Source organism: Tupaia chinensis, unplaced genomic scaffold (genome assembly GCF_000334495.1).
Source record: "Tupaia chinensis unplaced genomic scaffold, TupChi_1.0 Scaffold000192_1, whole genome shotgun sequence".
Classification (NCBI taxonomy): domain Eukaryota; kingdom Metazoa; phylum Chordata; class Mammalia; order Scandentia; family Tupaiidae; genus Tupaia; species Tupaia belangeri.
Window position 1 is genome coordinate 8,321 of NW_006159667.1, and position 13,633 is coordinate 21,953.

The 13,633-nt window shown below is 59.3% G+C and overlaps 1 protein-coding gene across 2 annotated transcripts in view; it reads right to left on the bottom strand.

Moving 5' to 3' along the window:
• Positions 1 to 682: 682 nt before the first annotated feature.
• FLNC (filamin C) overlaps positions 683 to 13,633 on the bottom strand; it is a 33,581-nt gene continuing 20,630 nt past the window's right edge. Inside the window, exons 25-48 of one of the 2 annotated variants that reach the window (XM_006146845.3) lie at positions 13,288 to 13,455; positions 13,086 to 13,209; positions 12,520 to 12,676; positions 12,252 to 12,441; positions 12,064 to 12,087; positions 11,700 to 11,947; positions 11,218 to 11,316; positions 10,831 to 10,930; positions 10,403 to 10,543; positions 10,007 to 10,135; positions 9,739 to 9,912; positions 7,036 to 7,197; positions 6,754 to 6,957; positions 6,194 to 6,346; positions 5,980 to 6,102; positions 5,602 to 5,844; positions 5,108 to 5,377; positions 4,872 to 5,009; positions 4,492 to 4,607; positions 3,663 to 3,795; positions 3,383 to 3,559; positions 2,967 to 3,185; positions 1,670 to 1,879; positions 683 to 1,557 (exon numbers count right to left, since the gene is read on the bottom strand). In XM_006146845.3, coding sequence (XP_006146907.1) covers positions 1,370 to 1,557; positions 1,670 to 1,879; positions 2,967 to 3,185; positions 3,383 to 3,559; positions 3,663 to 3,795; positions 4,492 to 4,607; positions 4,872 to 5,009; positions 5,108 to 5,377; positions 5,602 to 5,844; positions 5,980 to 6,102; positions 6,194 to 6,346; positions 6,754 to 6,957; positions 7,036 to 7,197; positions 9,739 to 9,912; positions 10,007 to 10,135; positions 10,403 to 10,543; positions 10,831 to 10,930; positions 11,218 to 11,316; positions 11,700 to 11,947; positions 12,064 to 12,087; positions 12,252 to 12,441; positions 12,520 to 12,676; positions 13,086 to 13,209; positions 13,288 to 13,455 — 3,890 coding nt within the window. In that variant the 3' untranslated portion in view covers positions 683 to 1,369. The remainder of the gene's footprint in view (positions 1,558 to 1,669; positions 1,880 to 2,966; positions 3,186 to 3,382; positions 3,560 to 3,662; positions 3,796 to 4,491; positions 4,608 to 4,871; positions 5,010 to 5,107; positions 5,378 to 5,601; positions 5,845 to 5,979; positions 6,103 to 6,193; positions 6,347 to 6,753; positions 6,958 to 7,035; positions 7,198 to 9,738; positions 9,913 to 10,006; positions 10,136 to 10,402; positions 10,544 to 10,830; positions 10,931 to 11,217; positions 11,317 to 11,699; positions 11,948 to 12,063; positions 12,088 to 12,251; positions 12,442 to 12,519; positions 12,677 to 13,085; positions 13,210 to 13,287; positions 13,456 to 13,633) is intronic. The other variant, XM_006146846.3, reaches the window with a different exon arrangement.

Below are 13,633 nucleotides of genomic sequence, written 5' to 3' on the forward strand. Positions count from 1 at the left end.
TGGGGAGGCTGGAGAATAACCCGGAGGGCCTTGGAGGCTTCGTTAGGAAGAGACTAGCCTGGAGCAGAAGAGAGCCACAGAAGGGCCCTAAATCCGTTTACTGTGACCCCACCTCCCTCCCCCGCATTGCTATAACACGGAGGGTGAGCTGGAGGAAGCTGGCCAGAGCTAGGGATGCTACTTAAGAGGCTGCTGTAGGGTGGGGATGGAGCAGGCCCCGACTGACCCGGGAACTGGCTGGGGTTAAGTTCCGGGTTCACACGTGGGTCAGCCTGTTTGAGTCCGTGCTCACTGTTCTCAGGTCCTAATTGGAAGGACATCCTTGTCAGACTGAACTGACACCAGCCTTCCAGCATGGCTGGGTGTGGTCTGCCAGTGGCCCACGGGCAGTCTTCTAGAACATAGTGTCCACACCGTCTACCTCCCACCAACCCTCCCTCCAAGGACAGGTCCCAGGCCCCTGAGCCACACATTGCTGGTTCTTTCAAGTATCCTGGCAGCATCCCAGAAGGTGCTTCTGTCCCCGGCCTTTCCCCTTAGCCTGGGTCAGCCCTCTGGAGCACAGCCATCCAGCCTCTACCTCCCCGCAGCCTGATTTAGTGTCAACAGGCCAGAAGGCAGCCAGCCTGAGACCAACCCACAAGGAACAGCCAAGCCTCTGCGACAGGCCGCACTTTATTTGGAGTTTTCCACTAAGCAGCTCCCAGCTGAGCCACATGACATGTGCAAAAGTCCCCCAGAAAGCTGGGCCTCGCAGTGTGTAAAAAAGGCCCCCCATGGGGCAGAGCTGTGCAACCGTAAAAAAAAAAATAATAAAATAAGAGAGAACTCAGTCCCCAGGAAGCCAGGCGTGGGCGGGGCGTCCACGGCGGGCCCATCTGTGCTGCCGCTGCTGCCCGCTCAGAAGCTGCTCTCCGCTGATCGTGCTTCCTTTCTCGAGTCCCCGGCACGCAGGCTGTGGCCGCCGGAGTGTCCTGCTACAGTCCTCAGGGGCAGGGAGGCCTGGCAGGATGACCTCTCTCACACACAGACACCCCGACACAGTGCTCTCCCGCTGCTTCAGTCCCCCCAGAGCACTAGGAGCTTCCCAGAACCCCCAACCCTCTGTCCAACCTCTGTGTCTGAGCCTGGCTCGTCTGCCCTCAGGTCACATTCAATGAGAAGGACACTGCCCGGAGATAGACGAGGCCCTCCAGCTCCCAAGGGCACGGAGGGTTGGGAGGCTGTGCCACTCCCTTCACACCCAAGGCAGGTGTCTGTAGTGTCTGGTCTGTGTGTGAGCATCTGGGTGTGACACGTGTGTGTGTGAGAGAGTGTGTGTGTGTTCAGCTGGAGTTGGGGACTGAGGCTGGGGGAGGCCCTTCCAGATTCAGGGCACGTTGACTTTGAAGGGGCTTCCCGGGACACTTTCGTCGCCCCACTTGACGATGAGGATGTAGTCTCCCTTCTCCTTGACGGTGTAGGTGACATTGTACACGCGGTTCCCCACGTGCTTCACGTACACCTCCTCGCAGGGGGTCTTGGGCCCGTGCACACCCACCATCATCATGTTGGTGCCTGGGGAGGGAGGCAGAGGGGGCTCATAGCTGTGGCGGCCCAGCGTCTTGTTGCTGGCACAGGCTTTCCTGCCTGCCCTGCGAGCCTGCCCCCCTCACCCCCCCGAGCTTGCCTGCTTTGCTGCAGTCCACGGTGAAGGAGTTCTTCTGGCCCACAAAGGCCTGGGACAGCCCGGGGCCTCGCGTCACCACCTTGCTGGCATCCGACGAGAACTTGGGGATGGAGCTATAGCTAGAGCCCCGGCTTGAGGACGACTTGGTCACAGTCTCCACCAGAACCGTGGATGTTTCATGAAGGCTGTGGCCTCCAGACAGCCGGGGCCCTGTGGGCACAAAGGTTGGCCATGAACCTGGTCACAAGGGTTTTCTGCCCTTCCCAGGCAGAGGGCCCTCATCTGGCAGGGACAACCCTGTAGGACTCGGGGGCTCAGAGCTCACTGCCTGCACTGTGCACCCCCCCCCTTAGTTGTGGCATTCTAGAAGCCCCACTCCAGGAAGTGCCTGAGCACCCAGCTCTAGTTCAGCTCTCTTAGGTCTTGGGCTTCTGATGGCTCCACCTCTCACCCTTCTAGAACTCAAGTTGACTCAAGAGTCAGTCTTGCTTTAAAAAAGGAGCACACATAAGGGCTGGCAGGTGGCATGGGTCTAAGGGCTCTGGACTCCCACATGGCCGACCACAGTTCAAGTCCTCGACCTGGCGGCTTGCTTTCTCACCCTCACCTCCGACTCTGTCCCTCTCTGGTCAAATGTAAATAAATAAATATAAAGTTAAATAAAATAATTATAAGAAGAAAAAGAAAAGGAGCACACATCCAACTAATCCTTCGAATAGCTTTGAAAGGGAAGCTAGTTAAATAGCTCTCTTTTTGGAAGCAAGAAGGGAAGCCAGGAGGGAAGAAAGTTAAGCTAAGGCTTGGGGGGCCACTGGAGGTAGACCATTGATCAAGTGATGGACAGCAATAGAAGACTCTTTTTTTTTTTTTTTCCCCCAGAGGTTTTTGCCTTAGGGTACGTACACTCAGAGAGAGAGAGAGAGAGAGAGAGAGGAAAAGGGAGAAATCATCTCCCCAAGGGGGATGGCCATGCTGCAACCCCTTCTCCTCCATTCTCTTCCTGGGATCTTGGGCATGCATGCACATGTGCCTGGCATGAGTTTCAAGCCACCGGATTCAGGACTTGAACCACAGTCAGCCATGTGGGAGTCTGACAATGTCATTACTACCTCATCTGCCAGTCCTAGAACTGGGCTTTTAAAATGAGGAAGCACTACTCCATAGAATGGCGTGGTGCATAATGCCAGGCCTGCCTCTATTCCCTGTAACTTGACCTAACGTCTGGGGGCAGACTGACCTGGATGTGAGAGGCCACTAGAGCTGGGCTGGATGGGCCAACTCTGACAAGGCCACTCACCTGTGACCTTGGCCTTGAAGGGGCTGCCCACGATGTGCTGGGGGCCACCGTACTTGATGGCAATGAGGTAGTTGCCAGGGGCCATGGGAGTGTAAGTGACCACATGGCCCTCAGGACACTCCCGACAATCCAGCTGCACCTTGGAAGGGCCGTCAATGGTGACGGACAAGGCTCCCGAGCCCGCGTTCAGGGTGTTCACGATGAACTCCGATGACACACCTGGGGGCCAGAGGAAGCCAGGCTGTAGGCAGGAAGGGCCTGTGACCCCCAGTGGGGTCCCATGCTCCCCTGGGCAGCCTCTGCAAGGACTCTGGGGGTGCTCAGTGAGCACACCGCTCCCTCCAGGCCAGGGCAGTACTGGGCTGGTGACTGAGCACCCACAACCCCCACCCTGCTCCCCAGCTCCAGGCACTCACCAGTAGTGCCTCCCTCGAGCCCAGGACCATAGGCTGACACCAGGCCTGGGTCCCCAGCCTGGCTCTGCTCCCCAACACGGATCTTGAAGGGACTTCCAGGGATGTGGGCACCATTGAACTTGACATCGATGGAGTGGACACCATTCTCATGGGGGATGAATCGGATGGTGTGCTTGTCTGTGGGGCACAGGGTTGGTGGGTGAGCCTCCAACCTCCTCCCCTACCTAGAAGGTGCTGGCTTGGCATGTGGTGGGCAGGGGCAGGGCCAGGGCCAGCTCACCACTGTCCAGCTCGGAGACGTAGCATTCCTCCACTGCTCCCGAGGGCGTGTGCACCTTAGCGTCGATCACACCCCGAGCACCATTCAGTTGCACTGCGAAGGATGCTGGCTGGTTCACCTTGAGCCCCGTCTCCTGCAAAGGCCACAGGGGGTGCTCAGACTCCAGGGAGGGCCTGGAAGGGCCAGTGTGGGAGCTGTTGTCCCTGCAGTCCAGTTCTGCTCTCACTGTAAGCCCAACCTGGGGCTGCCACCTCCCCAGGCCCAGCCTGCCGGCCCAGCCTGCGGGAGGAAGCAGTGGCTGGTCTGAGACCCTCAGCATCCACCTGCGATGAGGTGGGGGAGGTGAGGTGATGCACCCTTGTCCCAACTGAGGAAGTAGGAGCCCGGCGCCATGAAAGCTAGCCTGGTGGTGGAGAAACAAGGGCCTGAAGGTGCCGTGTGAGCTGCAGGTTCTCAGCGGCTCAGCTTAGAAGGTCAAATGAGTGTGACCTGGCCTGAGAGTGCTTCTGGGAGTTGGTGAGCCAATGGAAAGGACTGGAAATGATCACACTGATGCATGCAAACCAGGGGCCCACCTACTCAGGAATACGCTGTAAAAGAGCTTGCTGGGTCTGGGCAGCCGCCCTTCAGGGTGGTCATATCTGCATCAGGGAGCCCCACTGTCTCCTCTCCCCAGTCTACGACCAGGCTCCCTCCCGCTCCAGGCTCATCTCCACCTCCCCAAGCCCTCCCTGTGCTGCTGACCTGCCCTGCCTGACCACTCAGGCCTGCTCCTACTTCCTTATGCCCATTTCTCACGTGGCTGAGGGGCTCCGCCCCAGGCACACACCTGGAGGCTGGGGACCCTGAGACGGCGAGCATCATCCGAGAGGGAGGCCACAGGGACCACAAAGGGGCTGTCCGGGATGTGCTCATCATTGAACTTGATGGAGACCTCATAGTCACCTGAGGAGAGGAGGCTGGTCAGCACAGGTCCAGGAGGGGACGCGGGGGTGGAACCATTCTCCCTGGGCCTTATCATTCAGGGCAGGCTGTTTGGGTCAGGACTCAGCTCTAGAGAAGGACATGTGTTCCCAGGGGTGGAGGGAGATGGGGCAGAGAAGGAGCAGGAACCCTGGTACAGGGAGCCCCAGCATCTTCTGCCTGGCCAGTGAAACCCAGCCTGGAAGGTCAGACAGGGCGCCCCCCACCCCAAGCATGGACGCCTACCTGGTTCCTGGACGATGTAGGAGACACCACAGGAGCCGTCTTTGCGGTCCTCAAATGCAATCTCCGCCTTGCTAGGACCCTCCACGGCAATGGACAGGCCTCCGGCACCCGCTTCTCGGGTCCAGATGCTGAACTCGGCTGGAGACAGAAGCAGGGCAGGGAGGCCCTTCAGTACTACTGCCCCTCCTGCTGGCCGTCCCGACCCCAGCCTCCCACCAGGCCACATGCTCCCTCACCTGGCACGCCGGCCACACCTCGCTCCAGCCCTGTGCCTCCAGCCCGCACCTTGTGGGCACCGCCTTCACCCAACGGCCCCACAGTGAACTGAAAAGGGCTGCCGGGCACGTGCTGGCCGCGGTACTTGACTGTGACCGTGTGGGGCCCCATCTCCTGGGGTACAAAGCGCACGCTGTATGCGCTGTCCTCTCCCTCAACAATCTCTGCGGCTTCCGTCTTCCCTGATGGGCTGGTCACCTGTGCGGTCATGTCCTGAGAGCTGGCCTCACCTGCAGGGTCGAGGGGGGATGTTGGGGTGACCCAGGGCTGTTTCTGGCCTCAATCCTTCCCTTATCAGAAAAACCTGCTCCTCTGCTCAGACCAGCCCCGGCCATTGGCCAAGTCTGCCAGGGTTGGAGCCTGGCTGGCCACCCCCTCCCGTCCCCTCTTGGGGGGCAGAAGACCTCGACTTCCCCCGAGGATCCCGGCCCAGCCCAGCGCTTGCTCTGCTCACCCTCCTGCTGCCGAGTGATGCTGCCGAAGGAGCCCAGGCGTTCCCGGCCCAGGAAGTCCCCGAAGACTGCTGGGAAGGGGTCCCCGCCAACCTGAGTGGACTCCTCCACCCGCACCTCGCGCTTGGTCTCGCCGCCCCGCGTCTTGCTGATCTCCGTGCGCTCCGTGCGTGTGTACGTGTGACTGCTGCGCGTGAAGGTGCGCGTCAGGCGCTCCTGGGCGGACACCATCTGGAACCAGTTCCCTGGGGCACGAAGGAGCCAGGGTGAGAGGACAGAAGTGAGGAGGGAGCCAGCGGACCGAGACCCGGACACCCGAGGAGCAGGCTACTGCCCAGCCAGCTGCTCCCCACCCCTGCCCGCCCCGCCCAGGACCTCACCTGGGATCTTGAGATTGAGGTCGCACGTGCTCCCGATGGTGGCAATGGAAGGCGCCTGTCTACGCCGGGTGATGCTTTCCTTCATGCGGCCCTCACCAGTGACCTTCACGGTGAAGGGGCTTCCTGCAGGGGGAGCAAGAGCAGTCAGGCATCTCAGACGGCCTGCCTCCCAGCCTCCGCGTCTCTCTGGCCTGGCCTCGGCCCAGAGCCTTACCAGGCACGTGCTTGTCGGCAAACTTGATGTTGATGATGTAGGTGCCGGGCTCGGTGGGGCAGTAGGTGACTTTGCACGTGCCATCCTCCATGTCCTCACAGTTGATGTCCACCTTGCTGGGGCCTTCGATACTCAGTCCCAGGCCGCCGTACCCTGGGGAAATGAGGTCTCCCTAGGTCTCATGCCACCCACGCCACTTTTTCCTCTCTGTCCCAAACTGTAGGCTCTGCCCAATGTGTATGGCCACCACTCCCAAAAAAGGCTCCGTGGGAGGAGGGGTGAGCCAGGTGCTGTCCCACAAGGCCTTGGGGTAGGTGGTCTGAGAAATTCCCAAAGGGAGGCCCAGACTCCAGTGAGCAAGGGAGAGCCCTGTCCAGGACAGCTGAGCTTTCTCTTAGAAGTGAAGGAAGTGACGTGGGGCCGTGCACCTTGCCTGAATGGCCCTAGAATGCGCATCCCAAGAGACTGGGCCAAGAAGTGCAGGGATGAGGGTCGGGCCAGGCGGTGCTGGGCAAATGCCCTTTGGAGGCATCTAGTGCAGTGGGAGGGGGCAAAAGTACCTGCATTACGAGTGTCCACGATGAACTCTGCCACCTGGAAGGTGTGTCCCTCGGAGAGGCCCTTGCCCCAGACGCGCACCTTGCTGGCGTCACCGATCTCAGACGGCCCCACCAGGATCTTGAAGGGGCTGTTGGTGACGTGCTTGCCACTCTTGCGCACGCTCACCACATGCTCCCCGACCTCCTTGGGGGTGAAGGAGATTCCTGTGGAGAGGGGCTGTCAGGCAGAGTGTCCCTCTGGGGTCTCCCTTCTCCAGGGGCTCCACTCTGTCCGCCTCTCACCGATGTGCCGGTTGGGCAGGCGCTTCAGTAGGCAGGGCTCCTCGTTGCCCGAAGGCGCACGAATGCTGGCAGTCAGCAGGCTCAGATCGCTCTCGGTGATCTTCAGCGACACGTCCGTGGAAGTGCCCACATTCAGCTGTGACGTCCTCATGGAGTCATCGCCTGGTGGGGGAATTGGGGCATCAGGTGATGTGACCCCCAGGATGGCCTGCCCTCACAGGGCTGAGAAACCTCCTACGCAGACTGCACTGGAATCACAGAGACTGGGGACCACCCCCAGGCGCCCGGAGGCCCCAGGCCTGGGACAGCACATTTGCATTCACACATTGTGCCAGACGAGGCCCAGCACCCCACTCACTATGTGGATGGATGCCCGAGTGGGTTAAAGCCCTAGGGGAACCACTGTGTACTTTCATCCCGAGTCAGATGGTAGGGAAACAAAATACCAGACGGGACCACACAGACCCCTTATTTGCTGTGTTTCTCTGATCAAGTCACTTAACCTCGCTGGAATCAGTTTCCTCACCTATCGAAAGGATTAGCAATACTTTTTTTTTTTTTTTAAGGGAGATTTTCGTCATTGAGTGCATGGGCTCACCAAGAAACAGAGAGAGACAGACAGAAAATGAGAAATCGCACTCCAGGGGAGATGGCCACACCACAATCCCTTCTCCTCCATTCTCCTCTCAGGATCTTGGGCATGCACACACATGCACCTGGCATGAGTTTTAAGCCGCCAGGTCTAGGACTCAAACCATAGTCAACTACATAGGAGTCCAGCGACATAACCATTATGCCATCTGCTGGTCTCAAGCAATACTCTAACTTTTCAGGTCACTTTAAAGACTAAATGAGGGGGACCGGTGGGTGGCATGGTGGTTAAGGCACTGGACACTCCCACATGGCTGACTGTGGTTCAAGTCCTGCACCTAGTGGCTTGCTTTCTCACTTTCCCTCTCTCCCTCTCTCTGATCAAATTAAAATAAAATGAATGAATAAATAAAATTAAATAAAATAATTCTTTAAAACACTTAAAAAGAAAGACTAAATGAGACCCTGTGTTAAAGCTTGAGAGGCCGCATCTTACCCACTGTGGACTGCCTGTACCCGTGTGTCCCCCTCACCTGTGATCTTGGCGGTGAAGGGACTCCCTGGGATGTGCTTGTCGTCAAAGCGCACGATGATGTTATAGTCTCCAGGCGCTGTGGGCAGGTAGGACACAGTGCAGGTGCCATCCTTGTTGTCCTTGCAGGTGATCTCCGCCTTGGACGGACCCTCCACAGCAAGGGACAGACCTCCTGCAGATGGAGGTAGGGCTGAGATCAGAGGTCCGGCCCTCACTCCTGCACCTGGCGAGACCCCACCCAGCCCCACGCCTGCAGCTCCCCTCACCTTCCCCAGCATCCTTGGTGACAATAGTGAAGGTGGCTGGCTTGTTGACCATGCCATGGCTCAGGCCTGGCCCATAGGCACTGACATGGCGGCTGTTGATGGCATCCACGTAGAACTGCAGGGGGCTCCCTGGGAGAGACAGAGACAGGCGCTGGGTCAGGAACAGAGGCAGGGAATGCCTCGGGCCGGGGCCCCACCGGCTCCCCCCCCCCCAGTAGGCAGGGCTCCTCGTTGCCCGAAGGCGCACGAATGCTGGCAGTCAGCAGGCTCAGATCGCTCTCGGTGATCTTCAGCGACACGTCCGTGGAAGTGCCCACATTCAGCTGTGACGTCCTCATGGAGTCATCGCCTGGTGGGGGAATTGGGGCATCAGGTGATGTGACCCCCAGGATGGCCTGCCCTCACAGGGCTGAGAAACCTCCTACGCAGACTGCACTGGAATCACAGAGACTGGGGACCACCCCCAGGCGCCCGGAGGCCCCAGGCCTGGGACAGCACATTTGCATTCACACATTGTGCCAGACGAGGCCCAGCACCCCACTCACTATGTGGATGGATGCCCGAGTGGGTTAAAGCCCTAGGGGAACCACTGTGTACTTTCATCCCGAGTCAGATGGTAGGGAAACAAAATACCAGACGGGACCACACAGACCCCTTATTTGCTGTGTTTCTCTGATCAAGTCACTTAACCTCGCTGGAATCAGTTTCCTCACCTATCGAAAGGATTAGCAATACTTTTTTTTTTTTTTTAAGGGAGATTTTCGTCATTGAGTGCATGGGCTCACCAAGAAACAGAGAGAGACAGACAGAAAATGAGAAATCGCACTCCAGGGGAGATGGCCACACCACAATCCCTTCTCCTCCATTCTCCTCTCAGGATCTTGGGCATGCACACACATGCACCTGGCATGAGTTTTAAGCCGCCAGGTCTAGGACTCAAACCATAGTCAACTACATAGGAGTCCAGCGACATAACCATTATGCCATCTGCTGGTCTCAAGCAATACTCTAACTTTTCAGGTCACTTTAAAGACTAAATGAGGGGGACCGGTGGGTGGCATGGTGGTTAAGGCACTGGACACTCCCACATGGCTGACTGTGGTTCAAGTCCTGCACCTAGTGGCTTGCTTTCTCACTTTCCCTCTCTCCCTCTCTCTGATCAAATTAAAATAAAATGAATGAATAAATAAAATTAAATAAAATAATTCTTTAAAACACTTAAAAAGAAAGACTAAATGAGACCCTGTGTTAAAGCTTGAGAGGCCGCATCTTACCCACTGTGGACTGCCTGTACCCGTGTGTCCCCCTCACCTGTGATCTTGGCGGTGAAGGGACTCCCTGGGATGTGCTTGTCGTCAAAGCGCACGATGATGTTATAGTCTCCAGGCGCTGTGGGCAGGTAGGACACAGTGCAGGTGCCATCCTTGTTGTCCTTGCAGGTGATCTCCGCCTTGGACGGACCCTCCACAGCAAGGGACAGACCTCCTGCAGATGGAGGTAGGGCTGAGATCAGAGGTCCGGCCCTCACTCCTGCACCTGGCGAGACCCCACCCAGCCCCACGCCTGCAGCTCCCCTCACCTTCCCCAGCATCCTTGGTGACAATAGTGAAGGTGGCTGGCTTGTTGACCATGCCATGGCTCAGGCCTGGCCCATAGGCACTGACATGGCGGCTGTTGATGGCATCCACGTAGAACTGCAGGGGGCTCCCTGGGAGAGACAGAGACAGGCGCTGGGTCAGGAACAGAGGCAGGAACTGCCTGGGCCTGGGCCCACACTGGCTCCTCACACCTTCCAGCAGCCTCCCAGCTGAGACTGACATCTCTGCCTTAGTGACCCACGAGTGGGAGCCATCCTCCCCCAGGACGTAAGCCTCCCCAGAGCCTCAGGTGTCTGCACACAGCAGGTGCTCAGTAAGCGTCTGCTCTAAGAAGGGTGGCAGGACTGCAGCCATGCGCCCCTCTGGCCCCAGCTCACCGGGGATGTGGTTGCCGTCGTACTTGATTCCCATCTGGTGCAGGCCTTTCTCCGTGGGCGCATACCTCACGGTGATGGTGCCATCTTTGTTGTCGGTGATGTTGGGCCGCGCAGTCTTCCCGGAGGGCATCCGCACCTCCCCTGCAGGGCAGACACAGGTTTCTCTACCTCACCCCCTGCCATTCCAGGCCTTGCTCCTAGGTGGTTCTGCTATGACCCCAGAGGCCAGCTCCGGGAGACATCCCAAGGAGCAGGAAGGACCCTGACCTGGGAGGTGGATGGCACGAGCCTGAGGTCCAGCTCTGCCCACTTGAGTATGATGTTGGGTAGCTTACTTCCCCTCCCTGAACCCCAGTTTTCAAAAATATGGGCCTGGAAGAAGGTCTGTCCCCTCCGAGCCCTCACCCCTGGGGGCCTCAGGGCAATACCTGTGAGCTCCCCTTTCTGCACGGTGAAGGGGATGACCAGGTTGAAGGGCCTCAGCATGGACTCCATGGGCTCCACGGGCACCACTGGCTCCTCTGTGGCCTGCGGTGGGTGAGAGGGAACAGTCATGGGCTGGGGAGGGCCTGGGGGCTCAGCCTGTGCCGTGAGCGAAGTTGGAGAGAGCAAGGAAAGAACAAGATGGTTAACGGAGAGCCCAGAGTGGCAGCAGAAGAGAGGGGTGCCATGCCCAGCTCGAGGGTCCATCTGCCCGGCTCGTTGCCCACCTGCTCCCCAGGAAGCCATGCCCAGCCCTGGCTGCAAAGAGAGAAGGAAGGAATGAAGGAGGCCAGGAGGAGGGGCATGAGGTCCACTGAGGGAGGCGGCAGTACCCAGTGTGCAGGGCAGGTGCCGGGCCGGGGGGGAGCATAGGGCTGGTGCAGCTGCAGCACGTCAGAGGGCTCCTCCACGCGGGGCAGGGGGTCACACGCCTGGGGAGGCAAGGCATGAGGACACAGGATGTGGCAGGGTCATGTGAGCTGGAGGTGACTCTGAGAGTGGCCCAGGGCCCTGAAATCCTGGGTAGATATCCCGAGTGTGCCACCCTTGGTGGTGGGGGTGCGGGGCGTGGGAGGTGTCATCCTCCTGTAGGGACACCTCTGGGGAGATGGAGCCGAGGACAGTGGGAGCGGTCACAACCAGGGCCAGAGGCGGGACCGTGCTTCCACTTTGGGAAACTGCACGGACAGCAAAGGCTTAATTCTGGAGCACTCCGGAATGCCAGGGGCAGGCCCAGCTTCTGGGCTTCCTCCCTTGCTGCAGCTCAGGGGTGCAGGCCCCGCCTTCCCAGCCCTGCTGTGGCCGCGGAGCTTACCAGCACGTGGAAGGGGCTGTTGGGGATGTGCTCGCCCCCAAAGCGGATGGTGATGACGTATTTGCCTGGCTCGGGCGCTGTGTAGTAGATGTCGAACGTCCCGTCGTGATTCTCCACCACGTCCACATCGAGCTCAGCTCCGTCGGGCGTGGATACTGTGCAGGTCACCTTCCCTTTGCCTGCGGCCTTGGCGTCCACTGTGATCACGGTCTCCTCCCCAATCTGAATGCGGGGGCCCAGGCAGGCACCTGCCAGGTGGAACCGCCAGGTCAGGGGGCTGTGGGGCTGTGCCCAGCCCTCTCCGTGCCCAGCTGCCCCCTAGCGCCTTAGCCCACAGCAGGAAGAGAAGAGGAAGGGCACTCACCCAGGCCGTGGCCTCCAATGGACACTGGAAATAGAGAAGACTGTGAGGCCGCGCAGCGCTCGGGAAGGCGGGGGCAGGGCGGGGGGCGGGAGTGGGCTGTTGCACTGGCAGTTCCCTGGGGACCAGGGACCTGGGAGAGCTTGGAGAGGCTGGGTGGTGAGCAGGGCAGGGGCAGGGCGGGGGCCCACCTGTGACGAGGCACTTGCTGGCATCCCCGGTGGGCAGGGCGTGGATGCGGAAGGGTGAGTAGGGGATCTCGTCGCCGCCGTACTTGATGGTGATGGTGTAGCGGCCGCTCATGTCAGGCAGGTAGGACACGGTGTATGTGCCGTCCCCATTGTCTCGGATGTTGGCCTTCTTGGGCTTACCCTCGGGGTCCTACGGGAGAAGTAGAGGTCAAGGCCTGCCTGGACCCGAGCTTGATGTGGGGGGGGGGCAGGTTGCACGTGGACTGACCAGGATCTGGACGGTGAGCAGCCCCTCTCCAGCATCCCGAGCATCGATGGTGAACTCCACAGGCAGGCTGGCGGGGAGGCCTGGGGCGTTGAGGCCAGGGCCGCTGGCCCGCACTTTGCTGGCATCGTGGGCTGGAAGCACCTTGATCTTGAAGGGGCTTGAGAGGCAGAAAAGACAGACAGTTGGCTGGGAGTGGAGGAGAGGCCCATCTCATCTTGGGTCTGCCACCTTCCATGCACATGGGCAGGAGGGATGACCCTGGGGTAGGGAGGGAGAACCAGTCCCAGGAAGCTGGGTCGCATCTTGCATACCCCTGCACCTTGCAGGGTCACTCGGAGACCCTTGACAGAGTCAAGACAGGGCTCTGAGCCTGAACGCATCTTCTCCATTCTCCAGGAAGATGCTGCACCTCGTTAAGAGAGGAGGATCCAGGAGACTATCCTCTCCCAGGCGGGTAGCTGGCCTGGATGAGGCTCAGATGAGTGGGAGGGGCTGTCTAGAGCCCTGCAGTGGCCTTGCAGAAGGAGCCCTACAGGAGGAGCCCAGAGCGGGCCAATGGTCTTTACCTGCGTGGCACTTCCTGGTCAGCGTACTTGACAGCCACCGTGTAGGGTCCGTCGGTGGCCGGGGTGTAATGGACGGTATGGGTGCCGTCCCCATTGTCCCGTACCTCCACAGGCTCAGCCACACCTGGGCGAGGGAAGCAGGGTCAGCAGAGCTTCCTGCCATTCTGCCCACCTCCCTCCACTCTGTCCGGACACTGTATACCTGTGGGGCCCAGCACAGCCACCTGCAGGGGGGCCCGGCCAGCTTGACTGCAGTCCACTGTGAAGGTCTGAGGTACTCGGGCCCTGACACCGGCCCCCAGTCCTGGCCCTGAGCACTTCACCTTTCCAGGATCCACCACATCTTTCACCGGCACTCGGAATGGGCTCCCTGCAAGGAGAAGGACATCAGCCCCTACCCCATCCTCGCCCAGTGAAGTCTGACGGACGCTAAGGAGCCATGGTGGGGGAGGAGGCCTTTTCTGCCTTTGAAAGCTCTACAGGGAGGCCAGACCAACATGTGAAAATGCTGAGGAACTTGCGAAAAAAAAAAAAAAAAAAAAAAAAAA